This window comes from Neomonachus schauinslandi, chromosome 6 (assembly GCF_002201575.2).
Source record: "Neomonachus schauinslandi chromosome 6, ASM220157v2, whole genome shotgun sequence".
Classification (NCBI taxonomy): domain Eukaryota; kingdom Metazoa; phylum Chordata; class Mammalia; order Carnivora; family Phocidae; genus Neomonachus; species Neomonachus schauinslandi.
The window spans coordinates 44,037,384-44,058,075 of NC_058408.1; the positions used below are offsets into that span (position 1 = coordinate 44,037,384).

Here is a 20,692-nt window from a genome sequence, read left to right on the forward strand (position 1 = left end):
ATTATAGTTCCAGACACCTTCATGTCCTCATTGGTAAAGCAACGATATCCATAGCAGTGAAAACAGTTAGTAAATTTATTTTTCTTCTGTTTGCACTCTACTTCCAGAAGTTAAGCCTTGAATTGGCTTTAGCTGTACGTATGCCTGGATCGTAGTCCTGCTCTGTGGTAGGAAATTGGGACGTGTAGAATTTAGACATGCCTGCGAAAGCCCAGCCTGCAGGTCCACATCGATGGATAATATTACCTTGTGGTCTCTTTATAGTTCGTTAACTAAGTAAACAATTTGTTTGAAGTATACTTAAATGATCATTTCTAAAGGTGCTAACATATTTTTTTATCAGCTGAAAAATTTTGGTCACCGGGGTCTTCAGCTAAAACGAAGTGTCCCATCAATAACATGTGGATTAATTTATAGCCCCCATCACCTGCAGCCATCATCAGTGCATTTGCGTTAGCCATGGGGGCGGCTGGTCAGTAAAGAGGCAAAGAACTGTCCTTCCTGGCAGACACAGCCCGGCACGTCCTCTTTGAAGATGAAGCGTAGAATCACAGCACTCAAGACTTCTTATCCTTTTTGCCAGTCAGCTGTTTGTAACCTGGATGAGGGGCTGCCCCTCACCTAAAGACAGCACAGTTGTGTTATTAGTAGCGTGGGGTGTGTGTGTGTGTGTGTGGCCCTGGCTCCTCGTGCCCCGGCCCGTCTCACCCGACACAGACCCTGCTGAGCCATCGGAGGGAATCCCTTTCACCGGGGCTTTGCATCTCCACGTTTTCTCCCTTACTTTACAAAGACCTACTTCTCTAAGAGGTGCTGTTTCTTCCACAGATTCTCCTCTTATAATTTGAGAAGCAGAGGATAATTGGGGGAGGACTTTTTTTGGCACTTAGGCTGAACCCCTGGGAATCTTTGTAAAATTAAATCAGTGCTTTTATCTTTTCCCAACATAGGCACTTCCTGTCAGTAGACTGATTTCGGGTCCACCGTCAGTCAGTGATTTTCTAAAATGTCGGTCCAGTTGATTTTGTGGTCTCTGACTTGAGTGAAGCCAGAATTGGAAACCCATAATCTCACTGTCACAGATTGCTTTGAAGTTGCTTCAGGACTCACTAAATCTTCTTCCACGTGTCTTTTTTTTTTCCCCCTGTCCGGGTTTTTCCAAAGTTGATAAGTTGATGGTCCTTTGTCTTTTTGGAACTTATCAGTCTCTCCCGCGCTATACAGCCACCACTTAAAATAATAAAGATGTAACCAGCTTGTTTTCTAGCGCTTTAAATTCACTGACATTGCCAGGAACTTCGGGATGAATTCTCTGTTGACCCCAAGTCCTGTGGAGTGTTCTGGGTGAGGCCACGGTGTCCAAGCCCTGTTTTGAGCCCCCACAGCCAGTTGGGTGCAGTGACTCTCCCTTTCTATTTCTCAGTGCCATCGCCTCCATCCTGAGGGCCTGGCTTGACCAGTGTGCAGAGGACTTCCGGGAGCCCCCTCACTTCCCTTGCTTACAGAAACTGCTGGATTATCTCAAACGGATGATGCCAGGCTCTGATCCAGAGAGAAGGGCACAAAATCTTCTTGAGCAGTTTCACAAGCAAGAAGTGGAAACTGACAGTGAGTACTTGCTTAGTTCCAGGGAACAAGCTAGATTCTGATTCTGCAGGCTCCATGTTGAAGATAGGTTCTCCCTATACTTTTTTTTTTTTTTTTTTAAGATTTATTTAGTTGTTTGAGAGGAGAGAGAGTGCAGGAGGGCAGGGGAGAGGGAGAGAGAATCTCAAGCAGACTCCTCACTGAGCGCACAGTCCGACGTGGGGCTCGATTTCACGACCCTGAGATCACGACCTGAGCCAAAACCAAGAGTTGGAGGTTTAACCGACTGAGCCACCCAGCTGCCCCAAACTGTTCTCCCTTACTTGATGAATGACCTTGGTTTGTCTCAGAGAGACAAGCTGCTGGAGGATTGGTGGTGGATAAAAATTCTAAAGTTTATCAAAGTGCTAATTACAGAGCCTCAGCCTTCTAGAGCCAAGAAGGAGATTTTTAAGACCACCTAGTCTGGTGCTCTCAATTTATAGAAGAGGAAACTGACTTTGAGAAGCGAAGTGATTTCCTTGAGTTTCTTCTAATACCGTAAAGAGGATCTTTTACCTTCTCTTGTCAACATGTCCCACGCTGAACTTGATTTTGCCTTTTATTATCTGTCTCTGGCTCCTCTATCTAATGAATGGAAACCCCTCACAACCACCCCCATTCAGCAGGCAAAGAATTAAATCCAGTTGTGCTCCTGCCCTCAGAAAAGTTCAAAAAGCCCTGAAAAGGTATTTCTCTGTCAAGCTGGAAGACATCACTGTCACTGAGCTTGCCAGTGGCCTCGTCTTGTCAGAGGAAGTTTCTGTGGCTGTTTTTTCCTATTGGAGGAACTGACTGCCTGTTTTCAAGGACAAAGGAAGGGCCACCACTGCAGGTCGTGGGCCGCTTGAAATTATCTTTGAAGAAAGTCAGAGCGAGGTTAGGACAGGCTTTCAGCCTGACGATTTATCCCCTCGCTGGCCTGCTGGCTGATGGTTGCCATGGCGGCTGACCCACTTGGAGCTTTTGACAGGCATTTCCCTGAAGTGACGCCCGATTTCCTCAGTGAGGGAAAGGAAGCAGTTCCTCACGACCGATAAGGGAAGCTGCATCAGTGCCAAAGAAAATAACCTTACATTCCAAACAGTACCTGTGGAATTGTTTTATGTTTGGGGAATCAGAGCAGGGGGAACATGCAATCGCATCCTGAGAAGCCGACTGCCAAGTACTCTGTATCTCAGATGACTTCATCTGCCGGGAATGTTGGAATACCAAGGGCACTCCTCCAGCTGCCGGACCTCCACTCCCTTCAGGGCCTCCCCGCCTGTCTCTGAACCGGAGTGGAAAATGCTGTGTGAGAGCCCAGCTCTCCCCACTGGGGCTGCCCCTGGCTCCCGGCCTAATTGGGGAACCGGTGGGACCAGTCGTTCATTGTTTCCGACCCAGCGACTGGAAGGCAGAGCTCATTTGGCAGGCTGAGGCAGGGGAGAGGGAGATTGCCTGACTTTGGAAAGGCTTTTAGGCAATGCTCGAAAATGAATTTTTCCTGAGTTTGGAAAATTTTAATCAAGAAAGCTCTAAACTCTCTGTTTATGAAGTCTAGGGGTCGTTATTGAAAAAGGACTTTTAGGAGCTTGGTTCTCATGGGCGTATTTTGCCCAATTTCATGCTGGCAAAAGCAAAAGTTCACCTACATTGTTTTCCAATAGTAAAATTTTGCTTCTAGTTTTTACTTCCCTTACCTCTGGAAGGGAGCCAAAAGCAGAAACAGTGAAGGCATGGCCTAGGCCCTGGAGAGACAGGACCACGTAATCTTTACCCACAGCAACATCCCAGGCACATATGGGTCACTGTGAGTGTTTGTTGGCTGAGTGAGAGGATCTGACCTTACCACACATCCTCTTTGGCTGAAATGGGTCAGCCTCTGCATTCCAGAGCCACTGGGATAGATTGACATAGTAGCTAGCAAGAGGGATGGGAGGCCCATTCTGGAGCTTTGTTTGGGATTTCAAATTTCTTCTTCCTCCACTGAATTGAAGAGTACCCCCAGAGTTGCGTGGAGGCAGAGTGGTGAAGTCATAGGGTTTTAGCTCTCCTGAGCTCGTGCCTGTTTGTGTTTCAGACTCCAGAGGCAGGCAATGATTTCCTCCTACCTCCTCCAGTTGTAACCCAAGCCCATTAGCATCAGCACCTTCAGCTCGCCTGTGGTAGGGAGGGGATTGTTGGGGAGTGGCAGCCTTAAATCCCATGCCTGACCCCGGAGTTGGCAAGTCCCCACGTGGTGCTCTGATAGGAGGAGTGATGTAATGTCTACTCTCAGCACCCCTTTCCCCTGGGAAACCAAGAAAAAGAGAAGGCCACCCCCAACTTGACCCAAGATGCGTAAAAGTCTTCTTCTACAAAGAAAAAGAGAAAAAGCTTAAAATGTAAACATCCTGGGGGAGTAGTAACATACCAATTTACATTTCTGCCAAGATAAGGTATAACTGAATGCAGCTAGATTTTTTTTTAATTTAATTTTATTATGTTAGTCACCATACAGTACATCATTAGTTTTTGATGTAGTGTTCCATGATTCATTGTTTTCATATAACACCCAGTGCTCCATGCAGTACGTGCCCTCCTTAATACCCATCACCAGGCTAACCCATCCCCCTACCCCCCTCCCCTCTAAAACCCTCAGTTTGTTTCTCAGAGTCCATAGTCTCTCATGGTTCATCTCCCCCTCCTATTTCCCCCCCTTCATTTTTTCCTTTCCTTTTCCTAATGTCCTCCATGCTATTCCTTATGTTCCACAAATAAGTGAAACCATATGATAATTGAGAGCCCAGCTATGGACCCTCAACTCTATGGTCAAATAATCTTCGACAAAGCAGGAAAAAATATGCAATGGAAAAAAGACAGTCTCTTCAATAAATGGTGCTGGGAGAATTGGATAGCTGTATACAGAAGAATGAAACTCGACCATTCTCTAACACCACACACAAAGATAAACTCAAAATGGATGAAAGACCTCAATGTGAGACAGGAATCCATCAAAATCGTAGAGGAGAACATAGGCAGTAACCTCTTTGACATCGGCCAGAGCAGCTTCTTTCAAGATACATCTCCAAAGGCTAGTGAAACAAAAGCAAAAATGAACTTTTGGGACTTCATCAAGATAAAAAGCTTCTGCACAGCAAAGGAAACAGTTAATAAAACAAAGAGGCAACCCACAGAATGGGAGAAGATATTTGCAAATGACACTACAAACAAAGTGCTGATTTCTAAGATCTATAAAGAACTTCTCAAACTCAACACCCCAAAAATAATCAAGTCAAAAAATGGGCAGCAAGACATGAACAGACACTTCTCAAAACATACAAATGGCTGACAGACACATGAAAAAATGTTCATCATCATTAGCCATCAGGGAAATTCAAATCAAAACCACATTGAGATACCACCTTGCACCAGTTAGAATAGCAAAAATTGACAAGGCAAGAAACAACAAATGTTGGAGAGGTTGTGGAGAAAGGGGAACCCTCTTACACTATTGGTGGGAATGCAAGTTGGTACAGCCACTTTGGAAAACAGTGTGGAGGTTCCTCAAAAAATTAAAAATAGAGCTACCCTATGACCCAGCAATTGCACTACTGGGTATTTACCCCAAAGACGCAGATGTAGTGAAAAGAAGGGCCATATGCACCCCAGTGTTCATGGCAGCAATGTCCACAATAGCCAAACTGTGGAAAGAGCTGAGATGTCCTTTAAGAGACGAATGGATAAAGATACGGTCCATATGTACAATGGAATATTACTCAGCCATCAGAAAGGATAAATACCCAACGTTTACATCAACATGGATGGGACTGGAGGAGATTATGCTAAGTGAAATAAGTCATGCAGCTAGGTTTTTTGTTTTTGTTTTTGTTTTTTTGAGAACAGATTTGACAGGAGAGCAAGGAGTGTGGAGGGGATGAGGTGGGGGATAAGCTTGGAAAACAACCCAGGAATCGGGAAAGGTTCCAGGGAAGGGAGGCTGGGGTTCAAGTTCAACTTCATCCAGTTCCACAGCCTTTCAGAATGGAGTCTGGAGTTCCTAGTCCATGGGCTGAGTCCTTCAGCTTTTGATTTGGAATCCAAGTAGTTATTATCGTGATTTTTTTTCTCACTTCTTCAGTCTGTGTCCTGTGAATTGGCTAATTGAGGATCTTATCTATAATAAGGCTCAGGTGAATTTAGTTTCAGGCTGTTCTGCTTCACACATACTTAACTTTAGGTGGGAAACTGAAAGCTACTCCAAACATCTTGAGAATTCTAAGGACTGTCTTAGAATTCTGAGGACTTCATCAGCATTTCTGACACCAACATGGCCCATTCTACTTCCCAAAGCCTGGCCTGCTTTTATGCCCAGTCTTCTGGTTATAATTGGCCAGTAATTACAAATTGCATAGTTGGGGCTTAGGAAGTGGCTTGATGAGTCCTTAAGCTGAGCAGAGAGTATGAGAGAGCCCAAGATGAGGGAAACCCCCAGAATGTAGCCCAACTTTGCTTCTCTAGACTTTGCTTCATCCGGCTATGTCCCTGGCCTAAGAATCTGGCTTATCAAAGGGATAACATGAGGCCTCTGAACTTAATAAAGAACCTACAGAGATTAAGCAGACCTCCATTTCACTCAGATGCATTGTATTTAGCATTTCTCCCTGTGGGTTTTCTGAAGGATTAGCCCTCTTCTTTCTAAATGAAGGAAGTGCAGTTTGACTCTACTAACAAGGTCATAAACAGTGGCACCAAAATGCGAATTTTTTTTTCCATCTGTGAACAGATGGGTTTCCCAGCACCATCTTCTTCAGCCTGGAAGAGGAAGAGGAACTGGAAGGTGGAGGGCCTGCAGAATTCACGTGCTTCCCAGAGGATCTCGTGGCAGAGCAGCTGACCTATATGGACGCAGTAGGTCTTCTCACTGTGCCCCAGATGGGCTTCCACTTAAATGTGGGGACTGACAGTACTGGTGGCCTGGGGAGGCCAGTGGGGGAATGTGATTTAAGTCTTTTGTGATCCTTGAGAGAGGCCGTGCCTATAAATGCAGAATGAAGATGTGACTTGAATCAATCATCTGAATAATTCAGGCCTAAGCTCTTCTTGCAATTCTGGGTGAAGGTGCTTTTTAACTTGGCACTCGATACGCAGAGGGAAATGAGAATTCTAATTCTCATGAAACAAAATCCACCCTGTTCCATGGGTATTTCTCTCCCTCCAGACTCATAAATATTTCAAGATCTGAATTGTTTATTTGGAGGGTTGTAAAGCGGTCAAAGTATAAATTAGGATAAAATAAGTTCACTGAATCCACATGTGACTCTGTCTGGCAGTTCATGTCTATGTGTGTTTCCTGTACTTTTGAATATGTTTGTTAGCCATGCATAGTTGATGACATTGGTCACGTGTCTTAGCGCAACATTAGCTGGTGAATACCAGTTAAAGGAAAGAGGGCTATTATAAATTATCATGATGGTTTTAGCTCTTCTGCACTACCACTTCGAAGAAAGCAACATAGAAAGTGACAGAGTTTCCACCTAGGGAGCATGCAAATAAATTATCAGAAGCAAATCAGAGTGTATGTAAAGTAAATCCTGATGTTCTCACTTTCATACAAACCCTGGTATTGAATTGTCATACAGATGAGAATCAGATTTGGTCAGCAAATTTGCTTTGATTTTGTTCCACAATTGACAGCATCAAAGAAAGATAGGAAATCTCATTGGTGATGACTTTCAGGCAAAGACCTGGAAACCAGGCTGTAACTTCCTTTCTTCCTTTTACTCTGTGACATTGAGTGGTATTGCCTTTTATATGCTTACTTTCTTCATTTTAGAAATCCTGTAGAACACATTGATGATAATGCCATATGCCCTGTCCTTCTTTGGATCACCTGTCAGATGGTCACTGGGCGTCCATATGCATTGTACCCAATTCATGATCATGAGTGCCCAGAACATATCCTCGATATGATTCTGAGGCCAAAACCCTCTCGACCACTAGTATAGATTTGTACCCATCTTTCGAGATAGAAAAATCAAAATGTGGTTGGTCATTTAAAATTTTCTTTTGGTCGTTGTGTTCCGTTTGTGCAGTCGAGCAGATTTAGAAGGAACATGTGGGCTTTTCTGACCAGTTAACATATTAATTACTTACTTTTGCCCATTGAAATAGACACGATGAGGCAAGTCAAGTAGAAAAGGGTTGTTTGTCCATTTACAAAATACCAGTTCACAGATGACCCAGATGATGTGCTTTGCCATATGCAGTGTCTGTGTCCTAAAAGCCTGTTTCTCTCTCATTCCAGCAACTGTTCAAGAAAGTAGTGCCTCACCACTGCCTGGGCTGCATTTGGTCCCGAAGGGATAAGAAGGAAAACAAGCATCTGGCTCCTACGATCCGTGCTACCATCTCTCAGTTTAACACACTCACCAAATGCGTTGTCAGTACCATCCTGGGGGGCAAAGAACTCAAAACTCAGCAGAGAGCCAAAGTCATCGAGAAGTGGATTAACATTGCTCATGTAATTGTCTTTTTTTAAAATATTCTTTGTATTTAGTAGATGTTGGAGACTACTCCATCTCTCTGTTTAAAGGGGTCTGTGCGTTTTGCAAGGCAATCAAATGACCATATGTGAGGGACCATTGGGTTTTTGTTGCTGTTATTGTTGTTCCTCCGAAGTAAGAAGAAAAATTGCCTTTTTAACTTAGGAGCTTATTTTTGCTCTTTAAAGAAAATTGGTCCCTTGCACACTTCTTTCTGCTCATGGGCCTGCACACTGCTGTGTCTCCAGGGTAAGACATCCATTTGCTTTTCCCCTTATTTTCACAAACTGAGTCAGTTCTGCCCATGTTCAGTAAATAGAACTTGATGATAGTCTAAGTGTTAGACTACTCTTCAACGCAGAATGATTACCTACCTAAGCACCCTTCCAGCACCTGGAAGCATTATATCTTCTACCGATATAAAGAGCTGGTACATTCTCAGAATCCTGAATCTCTTTTCCAAAGGACTGAGATGCACAGATTTCACATTGATCTGGGGCTTTTCAGGAGGGCCTTCTATCTGAAGTTGGAGGGACAGAGTTTATTTCTAGGCCTGGTTACATTCTGTTGAGTGTCGGTCTGGTCTCTTGGGTCAGCCGCTTACATACTGTATGACCTTCACTAATCAGCATCTTCATGATTCAGAAAAGGTGAACAGTATTCAGTCACTTGGTCACCAGGTGTTTCATGAGCTCTTAAATGCATGTGAGCTACAGTTTTATGTACTTAGGGGACATCATTAGGATAAGCACAATTAATGTGGTCTTACAGGAGCCTGTAGTCAAACAAGAAAGCTAAGATAGACTGGAATGATCTCAGCCGAAGCAAAAGAGGAGTGGGGCCCTATGAGATAAGTTACAGCTGTGGAGGAGGGAGAACTCACTTCTGACTGGGGGGATCAAGGAAGGCTTCACAGATAGGATGACATTTGGATTTAGCTTTGAATACTAGATACAATTTTTGGTATTTGAAGATTGGGTAAGTTTGGTTTTTTTTCGTAGGCAAAAGAAATTACATCAGCAAGAGCTATGTAATTAATGACTTTGAAACATAAGTATTATGTAAATATCTTATTAGTGTTCTGGGTTATATGGGTCAACCCTCAACCAAAACCCATTTTGCTTTCTATGCTAATATATATTTGTTTCATTAAGCCCTCATGTTCAGGGCATAGTGCTTAAATTTTCACACACACGCTCTCTCTTCTTTCTCTCTCCCTCTCTCCCTCTCTTTAACATTCTCTTTTGTTGTCTTTAATTAAGGAGCAGGGCCATAATTGTGCTAGGAAATTTGCCTTATTTTGAATTGTTAGGTGGTCTGTTACCACAGATGTTTTAGTATATAAACAAGTAGGAAAATACTGTCTTACAACTTAGATTTCTCCTATTCTGAATTGAGCTTATTTCTCAAGAGCTACAAAAGAAGTTCTGATAGAGTGGAACAGAGCATGGAATTTCTGTCTTCTTAAAATGATAAGAAAAAATATATATATATTTTCTGCCATAAATGCTATATCCTTTAATCCATTCAACTGCTTAGAAAATCTGTAGCGAGAATACAGCATCTATGTGTTTGACAATGTGGCTCAAACCATGACTTTTGGTCCAAATTAAATATAAATTGTGCATTTATGTGATAATAAGAAATACAAGTTGAACAATTTGAGGTCTATTCCAAATCCCATAGCACATGCTTAAAAGCCAGGGGTCCTTGCTCTTGGCGATATGGTTTCCTAATATTGAGCATGTCGTGTCCCTTGAAATTGTGTGGAGTAATTTAATAAAATAATGAAACTCATAGGTGGTTTCCTGCCAAGATTTATCTTACTTTTCTTGCATTAATCACAGTTAATTTCTATCAAGAGGATATTTGAAAAACGATAAAAATTTTACACAGAAAATATTTGTGACCTAATGTGATCATATTTTCTTGGACTGGCCTGGCTGCTATGTTTTTGTTTTACTTTTGCATCTCCTGGAAGATACCTCCCTTTCTGGAAATGGGGCCAAATGTCTCTTGTACTCCTTTAAACCCTTAACTGAAGCCTCTTTCTGGATAATGTGTTCCATATGTCTATTACAATTTGCATGAAGTATCTGTGCCTGAGTTCCTTTATTTATTGCAAGTTTCTTGATTTTTGGAACATGACTTTTGGATTCTGAACCTTTGTTGAACCATGCTCTCGTGGGCTTGGGTTTCCAGACTGACCGTATTTCAGAGTGCTCTCTCTCTCTTTCTTGCTTGCTCGCTCTTTCTTTTCAAGTAAGGGGAGGGCATAGAGAAATTTAAAAAGAGTGGGCATGACTTTTGTAAAATACTTTGGCACTGACTCTAAGAAAAAAAATGTTTGGAGGTTTGTTTTTTTGTTTGGCATAGTTTTAAGTAGCCAGATTTTGGCAAGCTAAGTTAGAGAAGGCTGTTTTTCCTTCCTATTCAGGATTAGCATGTCTTCATGAAATGACCTTGGAAGCAGTGTGCATTTATGCCCAACCACCCTGGGGTCTCTTGCTTCAGATGTTCCACACAAAGCCAAACCCGTGCTCACACAGTGTACTCAGTGGATATATTACACTCCCAAATGCCTATATATTGAAACATCTCCTTTGACATAAGGCATAACCCACTCTCCCCATGTTGCCAAGACTGGGGCTCTCTCCCTTACTGTTCCACTGTCCCTGCCATTCATCAGCAGGATGTTGACTCCAGGGTCACCGGCTGCTGAGGCTGCAGACTCCGTGCGGTAGCTTCGATTTCAGGATCAGAGAGCCTTTCTCCTTACCCAGAAAATGCCATCCAGAATATTTCCTGTTCTCTTTCTATTTTGTTTTCTCAAATGCTGCCAAAGCAAATTTTATTTTAAAAGCCCAAGTTATTTTGGAAACACCGAAGGAACCAAGGTGTTTCTGAATGTTTATGATTGTGGCCCAAGCCAATTTGAAACCAAACGAATGTGTATAAAAATATTCCCTCTTGGCAAAGAGCATAAGAGCCAAAGTTCAACTCGTGGTGAGTTTTTATTGCCAAGTTATATACACCTCTCTGGGCAAAGGTTGGCCATGAGACGTTCGATACCACCTGACTCACAGAGGCTGTCTGAAGGATACAGTGATGGTTCACATGTGGCTTTAGGGCATCTGTGTGCTTTCTGCAGAAGCAAGCTTGCTCTCCCGAGCACAGCACCGCAGACTCACCTCCATTCGTGTTTTACTGGGAAAGCTGGAAACCATAAAACTGTAACAACAATGCAAAAAATATATTAAAGGGAGAAAAACAAGCATACGGTGCCAAAACCTATAAAGTGTTTCAGTGACTGGGGTCGGAGTAAAGGAGCCACTTTTTGATGTTCAGTATTTATACAGCTGCCTATTTAGTGGTAAGAATTCATAGCAGCTGTGATACCTCTAAAACAGGAAACCACCGACTCACTGTATTATTGATATTTAAATGCCTTTTATGTTTTAATCACTCTCCGCACAGGAATGTAGGATCCTGAAGAATTTTTCCTCCTTGAGGGCCATCATTTCTGCACTGCAGTCCAATTCCATCTATAGGTTAAAAAAGACCTGGGCCGCTGTCCCCAAGTAAGTTCCCAAGTGTCCTGCTCTGCTTTTCTTTGGCTGGGGCGACTGGTCGCCGTATCAAGGGTGCGGGTCCTTGCCTTCAAAGCTCATATTATATAACTAGAGAAATATGTTTGAAAGCCTCTGTGTGTCCCAGGCAGGGTGCTCTTTACATGGAGTCATTAATGAATTTTGAGAGGGGCCGCCACAGACAAAGTGTGCCGAAGCCAAGATTATTGGCTTTGGGGATGATTTTAAGGATGTGCTTATGATCTAGATTCCGAGGGGGTAAGTTTGTGGAGTGATGAAGTTATAGCAGTTTGCTGTTCCTTCTGGTTATTTCTCAGCCACATTCCAAAGCCCTAAGCTGTGCCAAGATGTAAGGGATCATGTGCGTAGATAGGACATTAGTTCTTGCTGTTCGGCAAGAATCTCTTCAGTTCACTTCTGTTTCAGCGTGTTAAAATCCATCTGAGTGATATTCAAAACCACCAAGTGTTCCTTCCTAGGCACCTGACTAAAGTTATCAACTGGCCACATTTTACATTGTTTTTCATTTTGTATTGTTTTTTTATACCGTTTTCATCTTATATTGTTTTTCATATTTCTTTGTGGAAGCTGTGGAACAATTAACAATTTATTGTCCTTATTATTTTACTTTCTGCCTTCCCCTAGTTCCAGAGCTTCCCTTGTAGACCAGAGAACTTTTTGCAGAGGAGGGAAAGGTGAATGAGGAGGCAGCTCTGGTTCCCTATCAGTACAGATTTAGAAGCTGGGGAATGTGTCATGGCTACACATAGGCCAATTACATTCAACAGGTCTACCTGGGCTTGAGCTAATCAAAAAGTCAGGCTGTATCGGGGAAGAATGTGTAAACTGTTTATGGTCTATACTGTATGTGGTATAGTCGGTTTCAGCCAGGAGGGGAGCCAGCTGGCTCCTCAGGCAGGCCTGCCCTTGTGGGATTGGTGGCTTCAGTCCTTAGGAGTGGAAGGTCTTAGGCAATCGGTTTCAGCAGTTTACTTAGAGCTGATTAAGCCCTAAGGGACCGACACTATCCAAACTTGCAAGAGACCCAGATCAGTACACCAGAATTTCATAAGTTTATGCTGAAAAATGAGTGCCAGAGTACTCACACATACCAGTGGGCTCCTATTCTCAATCAGAAGAAAGGCTACTTGGGGGAAGTCAAATTATTTATTTCATAAGGCTTTGATGAGTCAGTAGAAAAAAATTGAAGTGGCTGATCGTAATGCCTGGTGTTACGGAGCCATAGAAGCCATAGGCACTTGGAGACTCCAAAGCTCATGCTCTGTTTACAACGCTGTTATCTACCAGGAGAAAACCTGGTAGATGGGCTCTCCAAAGGCCAGCGCAATTTTTTTGATCACCACTTATTCCTTAGGTTCTTTCTCCTCTTCATTAGTTTCAATAATCCAGCTGACTCTGTATGTGAAAGAAAGATTAGTTGATTGGTTTTCCTTTGCATATCAATCTTACGAAAGAGATGGGTCATATAAAATCATGAGATGATAGGCCTCGGTAAAATACAATGGGAAAATCAGATGCATACAGAGTCCTCATCCTCAATAGCGCGGGCTCCTCTCCTTCCCCTCATCAGTGCTCCCCGGTCATGGTATCAAAAATAAAAACAAAGGGGGCTCAGGTGCTGAAATAGCTCCTGTGCTTGATTGCAACCTTCTCTGATTGCAGTGAAAGGTAATCCTATCTTTCTTTGGTGGTTGATAAATAGCATACTGTGGAAAGTCACTTAGCCAGCCAAAGATCTCTTCTACAGCAAATTTGAGGTTAAAACACAAGTAAAAAAAAATTAGTGGAGTTGTATCTTAATCTCTTGGTTACCATATGAGGCCCATTCTTCCAGCTGGCTTTTTAAATGATTTCACCTCAAAACAAACCTCAGAGCCTCATTCTGTACAGTATGGGTGTCTGGTTTGTTTCTTAGTTGATTGGTTCATGTTTTAGCAGGGATGCTGCAGAAATGTCATGAGAAGACGCTTTCATATCAGCTTTCCATAGTTTTCATTGCTAAATTCAAGGGACAGAGTTAGGATACCTTATTTGGTTATCACTTTCCCTGTAACCCTTAATGCTAATCACTTTTCAGTGGACAGAGAAGACGTCTATTTATTTCTCTTTATTTAGGCCCACATGTAGTTAAGTTCTTAATTATTTTTTCCAAAATGCAAATAGCTTTACTGGTTTTCTTTATTACAAGAATGATATTACCCTCATTATAAAACAAATAAGTTAATAATGGCTTTCCCGTGATCATGACGTGCTGCCTGGGGAATGATACAGCCCCATTAATTCTCTGCCTCTGGAGTCCTCCACTCAGTAACCGTAGAGGGCTGGAGAGAAAAGCCTGAGGCCCGTGGAGAGGGACAGGGCCTCCAGAAGGGAGAGGGCAGAGTAGCCACTTTATGTATATGATCCTGCTGACCTTCACTGCGGTCCCTCAAGGGGACTCCTAGTATGTTCCTTGTATAGGTAAGAAAATGGAAGCTCAGGATGGTTAAGCAACAGACCCAAGAGCCCTTGGGGAGGGAGGGGCAGAGTGGGGATTTGAACCCCCGCCCCTGACCAGAGCCCATTCGGCTTCCATCTACTCTGACTCCGATTTGAGAGCACTGGCCTGTGACTCAGGAAATTTGGCTTCTACACCTGCCATGCTCAAAACTTAGCGATGGAAACGTCAGCAAATCCCTGACCCTGGCATCTTCATCTCTAAATGAGGGAACCGGCCAGCATGATTTCTCGGTCCCCACGGGGCTGTGTGTGTGTATTGCTAAGACAGATTTTTTTTAAAGAACACGTCCCATTTAAACAACTTGATGCCCCAATTTAGCAATCCTTATTTATGATTATAACATAGGTGGATAGGAAAACCCCCGTCTTCACATAGGTGACTGTGTGTACCTTTAAAAAAAAAAAAGAAGAACGCCTGGGTGGCTCAGTCGTTAAGCGTCTGCCTTCTGCTCGGGTCATGATCCCAGGGTCCTGGGATCAAGCCCCGCATCAGGCTCCCTGCTCAGCGGGGAGCCTGCTTCTCCTTCTCCCCCTCTCTCTGCTTGTGTTCCCTCTCTCGCTGTGTTTCTCTCTGTCAAATAAATAAATAAAATCTTAAAAAAAAAGCTGCATGAACAAAGTCATTGGCTTCCTCTCTGCTCCTGAGATCAGTCCAATCCTTCTGTAGCCACAGGTAACGGAGGGCAGCAGGGCCGAAGGTGTGGGCCTCTCACTGACTCTTTATTTGTGAATGTTTTCTTCATCCCTCTCCCAGGGACCGGATGCTGATGTTTGAAGAACTTTCGGATATTTTCTCCGACCATAACAACCATTTGACCAGCCGGGAACTTCTGATGAAGGTGAGGCTCTTGGTGGGGGCACCGGGCCACGTCGCGGATAGCTCTGGAATCCCTTCAAGGCCAGAGTGGCTTGAGGGCTCCCCACATTCCTGCAGTCCCAGGAGAAGGCCTGCAGTGACTAGAAGGCAGCATTTTTGTTTTCGCGGGCAAATCAAAGAAGCTCAAGGCTGAGAAAACTGAATGTCCAGCTCCAAAGCTTCACGGTTACACAACCAGATTGTGAAACTTGTGCTCACAAGTGTATCTCTTTAACGAGCCGCTCTGCGGACAGCAGGTGCTGGCGGCGAGGTGGGTGAGAGGCCCTGGAATATTCCTTCTCAGCAGAACATCTTCTAGAGTGACAGAGGCCAAGCCCGCAATTCCGTATCCTGTATTTGGACCAAGTTGCATGGGCCCATTAGCAATATTTAGTGAATGCCAAGTGAGTGCTGACTTTGGAACCATAGAAGGTAGAAGTATAGCTCGGTTGATTTCATTTCCCCAGACATTTGTTGAATGTCCAGTATCCGTGAAGCATTGGAGCGGCCTCTAGGAATATGAAGGCGACTAACCCAGAGCCTGTTTTCAAGAATTCACCCTCTGGCTGGTGGATGGAGGCACTAACTGAGAATAAGTAGTCAAATAAAGGTACAAATAACAGGTTGTGAATGGTCATCAGAGGGGCACATAGGCCAGATACGATCATCACAACCTTTCTATAAAGTAGATTTTATCATCCTAGTTTTGCAGATAGCCAAGACTCAGAGAGGTAAGCCCTGTGTCGTAAGTCACACACCTGGTAGGTCATTAGAATGTGAACCCTACCTGGTGAGACTCTAAAGCCTGTGCTTTCATCACAGAGGCATAGGACTGTTTCTTCTGGCCACTTGGTAGTAGGGGGCAGGAGAGATCAGAGAAAACTTCACAGAGAAGGTAAATCAGTAATTGAACAACAGTTGATTGAGCATTCGCGATGTGCTGGGTGTCCGAGGTGCGACCACGCTGAAGGCAGTCTCAGATCTGAAAGAGATAGCGTCTCACGGGAGTAGGTAGAGAAGTAGACAATTATAAAATCATAGGGTATGTGCTACCATAGCCCTGAACTGGCCAATTAGACGATATGATCCTTGTCCTTGGTCTCTTTTTCTGTATAAGAGACTGTATTATCTGTAGAGATAATAGTATTTAGTCCACTGACTTCACAGAATTGATTTGAAGATTGACTAAGGTAAAATATTTGAAAGCCCTATGCAAATGTGTTTTTAGTATTTGGCATGCTGTGTGCACACGAAGCCAAAGTATGCATAACAAATCAAAGTGAGTAAAGTATGGGCTACATACATAAGCTCAGAGCACACACTTGGAGGAGGGATGAAAGTCCAGTGGAGGTGGGGTCCCTACGAAAGGGCATCCACCTGACACCTGTTAGATTAGTCATTCCTGTAAGGGCATCTGTTACGGTCTTCCTGACGGTTGTCCTCCTGATTCCTGCTCTTCCTGCATGTCTTTCTCATCGTGGGCTCTGCCGGGGACCCAGCCTGTCTCCCTGCTGGCCTGCAAGCCTCTTGCAGGCAGGAACTGGGTTCTTTTTGTCATTGTTCTATCCTTAATGCCTGACACAGTGCCTGGGGTGCAGCAAATGTTCAGAAACTCTGTACGATTGCATGAATTGGTGGGCCTTTGGACTCATGTGACTTTGAGAAGCTGCCCACTCTTGGCCCTTCTTGGAGTCAGTGGTAGGAGCAAGGCAGTTTGTGCTGATGTCCGGGTCTGGATTTGGCGTACCTGATTAGCTGCACACTATCCAGTGCTTGCTGAGATCGTGTTACTCCCTGCTTCATGTCCCCCTGGATTTGCAGACTTTAAATGGAAACTCATCTGGCTGGAAGGAGATGGCTTAGTGGTCTCCCTGTCAGGAATACAAAGTTAGACTAACTGGAGCCACACATTCAAATCCCAATAGCTCTGAGTCATCCTTCCAACGTAGATAAATTCAGTGCCGTGCAGCCCATTGCCTGGTGGTGGTGTTCTGGCCAAAACTTAGAAGCAAAGCCATATCTAGACATTAAAGGTCCCGTAAACCTTTCTTTAATGTAGAAGTTGGCCCTTGTGCTCTAAGTTAAATTTCTTCTACATGGCTCCAATCCCAAAGAAATGAAAAACTTGGCTATGAATTCCTGTGGTCTGTGCATTATCATTACGATGGTGTAATGTGTTTTGGGCAGGCCGTATGTATATGTAGGTCCCTTTCCAGTCACCTTTGTTGATCATTCTTCATATGAAGTATATAAATCTGAGTGTTAATTCTCAGCATGGTTGTAAAACAAAAAAAGGAATCAAGGTAGTTATGTTCTCAAAAGAACCACTGAGAAAAACTGCAGGCCTCTGTTTCTAATATGCCATTCCTTGACTCACACTGATTTACAGTTGGGTAATCTTAGTCTTAAAGACTGGTCTTCTCCTCCACTTCCAGGTAGATGTAATGTTCCACCTCTATGATATTCTGGCTGAGGCAACATAATAATTAACAAAAATCTAAAAATAAAAAAAAAAAAAAAATCTAAGGTTTTCATTTTAATTGTTGGGGAAAAAAAATGTTTTTATTTTTCTCAAAGATTATCTTAAACCTGTGATGATGAACTTAGATCACTCTGAGCAGTTGAATTGTAGAGTCCATAAATTTTAAAGCGGTTGGAAAGCAGACTGCCACCAAATTGTCTTGGTTCTTGGGACTCTTGGATGATAACTCTCCCTGGTGGAATTACATAAAAACTGTGAGAAAGGCCCAGGAATTTGGCTCTGGCGAAAACGTATGTGTAGTGAAGCTCCGAAACATACTCAAGTCGCAGTTGGAGCAGGACTGTTAGGACTCTGAAGGCCCATTCAGATCGCTACCACTAACTTCTGGGCAATAAAGTACCCAACACTGATTGAGAAGAATCCAGTGCCTGTATACACCCAAGGCCTGGGAACAGGATGGATGAGGCAGCTGAACTCATGGAGGTAGAGAAAAGATGGGACTCAGGTGAGAAATTTTCACTAGAGGGAGAGAGGGAGGAGAGAGAGAGAGAAGAGGAGGACAGAGGGGGAAAGATATAGGAAGGGAGCAGGTGGTTGATGGAGGGAGAGGGAGCAATTTGGAATTCATCCAAACATAGGCAATCATTAAGGATGACGTTTCCAAAGACCCGATTATAGCAAAAAACAAGAAGGTGATTTTGGCAGAAGGAAGAGACACTAGGAGCATGAGTGTGGCCAGCAAAGGAGTCAGAAGGAAGGAACCAGAGTGATGCCATCAGCAAACCTGTGAAAAGTTCCAAGGGGTTTCAAGGGATCGGTGGAACAGAGCAAAAGATTTAGGGCCAAGAAGGGAAAATGGATACCGCTGGATGTGGCAAATAGTAGGTTTTCGGTTGACACCTCATCTGGAGGAAGTGGCACTAGCCATCTCTTCCATGACCCAGCCAGGAGCGGAGTCTAACTCTCTTGAAATCATGAAGTCATGAAATCCGCAAGCCTGCGAGCTCTCACCTCAGGTCTTCACCCTCCCTGCCAGCAGGGAGGCTGTCCCGAGTGCTCTTCCTTTCCGTCTCTGCTCTTCTGTGGCTCTCGGGAGCCTTTTAACTTGTCAGAAATCCTTCTTAAGAATTTGAGGTCTGCCTTCCATAACTTCCACGCATGATACCTCTTCCAGTGATTGAGAAGCTGGAAGGGGACCAGAGGGACCCACACAGGGAAAGGATGGACACTTGCCTTCAAGTCAGACAGAAGTGAATGCTCACTCCAAGCAAATTCTCAAGAATTTGGGAGGACTCACCACCCCCTGGCTTGGGAAATGGAACATTTTAGGCAGCTTTCATTCATGCCCAGGAAAAGCTGTATGCAGGAGGTGGTTAAACAACACTGCTCCTTATCATCATTTGTGATGGAGAATTAAAATAGATCGTGAGTCACTGTGGGCTCTGGACCCAGGTGAGGGCTGGTGAATGCTAGGCGATCTTGGTGCCTCGCTGACATCGGGAGGGCCAAGTCTGCGGAAGACGCCGCTGCTCTGTGTGGTCGGGGAAGGTCACAGGCCATGGTAACATAAACCCGGGAAGACTGACCAAGGAAAAGCTACCGGAGCGCTTGTCCCTGACCGAATTGTGAAATTTGCCTCCCATTCATACAGTTCCTGGAAAATGAGAACTCAAAAGACCCCGAAACCACAAAACCCCAAAGCACTGTGTTCAGTCAGCAGACTGGAGTTTAGTCACCATCGTGGAAGAGTTTGTTGTGACAACAGACAGGGGAGCCGAGGAAGGGTAGCCATCCGTCCCCAGGCCCCAGGAGGAAGGATTGACTTGTAAGAGTTCCAGACCTGAGAAAAGCAACTCAGGAGGATGGGTTAGGGGGAGGGAAAATGGGGGAGAAAAAAATTGGCGAAGGTCTGGCTTTCATAGGTTAGTGCTGCTCCGCGATACAGGGCTTCCTCAGAAAACTTCCGGTACAAAAGTTTCATTTCGCTAAGAAATAACCACAGAAAGAATCCCGTTTCTTTCACAGAATGCTGGCACATGTGTTTCAGGCCAAGAGCAAGAAATCACAAAATGTACTGAGGAAGAGATCTTCATTTCCGGGGCATGTGATTAGTCCCGGTGAAATGTAGGATATGTAAAAAATTGCCTCGGTTCTGGGGACTTCAGGCCTGGTATTGACCATTGATTTGATCACCAAATCAGGGGTTCTTCTTACAAAGCAGGGGGGAAAACAGGATTACCCGAGGCCACCAGACCTTATTGCACATAGACCGCTCGCGACAAGCCGGCTGAACATTGACATAATTCAGCCCAGAGCCTGCTGGAGGCCTCTTGGTTTTGCACGACATGCAGGCAGTTGTGCAGAGGTTCCGGACCAGAAGCTACGTGCCCCTTCTCTTCCTTCTGCTGCCACTCTCCATCGCTCTCCTCTGTGTGTGCTTCTGTTTCTTAGGAAGGAACCTCAAAGTTTGCAAACCTGGACAGCAGTGTGAAAGAAAACCAGAAGCGGACCCAGAGGAGGCTTCAGCTCCAGAAGGATATGGTACGTATAGCCCTCGGTCTTCCCTGAGGACCCGTCAGAAAGCAGCCCTGTGTGGGTGGTGGGGCTCCTTCATGGCCCCAGCACCTTCGATCTGCAGGGCGCCCTTGCTTCCAGGAATGTTCTCCATCCTTTATTTATTCTCCACAGCCCTGGGAGGTCTGTAGGAGACATATTATCACTCCCATTTGACCCAGTGGGAAATAAACACTTACACTTGCAAAGCGTAGTGTTCCCTGGAACATTTTTTCTTCTAGAGGTAAGGAGAAAAGTCTGCAGGAGGTAGACTTCCTCCCTCTTGCTGTCTTCCTCTATCCACTCCTGCAGCACTTAGAAGCTGCTGCTACCTTGGCCTTGAGACCTCCTGGGCTTCGGTTCCCCAACAGGAATGCCTACTGTAGTCAACTTTGGACACCCGGTGGCCTAGCACATGGGTGCCGAGGAAAGAGCGTCGACTCCTAGGAGGACTTGGTCTGTGTACTGGCAGATCTTTTCATTTGTTCCAAACCCTCTCTCCATTTTCCAGCTTTCCATACTAATCCCAAGGACTAGCCAAACCTTTTTCTAGTTTTTC

General features: G+C 44.3%; 1 protein-coding gene across 4 annotated transcripts in view; it reads left to right on the forward strand.

The window, feature by feature from the left end:
• The window catches only part of RGL1 (ral guanine nucleotide dissociation stimulator like 1), a 158,664-nt gene that overhangs the window by 112,212 nt on the left and 25,760 nt on the right, over positions 1–20,692 (forward strand). For all 4 annotated transcript variants that reach the window (XM_044916384.1, XM_044916386.1, XM_021682581.2 and 1 more), the window contains 6 exons: positions 1,424–1,608; positions 6,374–6,498; positions 7,895–8,110; positions 11,610–11,713; positions 14,997–15,081; positions 20,032–20,121. In XM_044916384.1, coding sequence (XP_044772319.1) covers positions 1,424–1,608; positions 6,374–6,498; positions 7,895–8,110; positions 11,610–11,713; positions 14,997–15,081; positions 20,032–20,121 — 805 coding nt within the window. The remainder of the gene's footprint in view (positions 1–1,423; positions 1,609–6,373; positions 6,499–7,894; positions 8,111–11,609; positions 11,714–14,996; positions 15,082–20,031; positions 20,122–20,692) is intronic.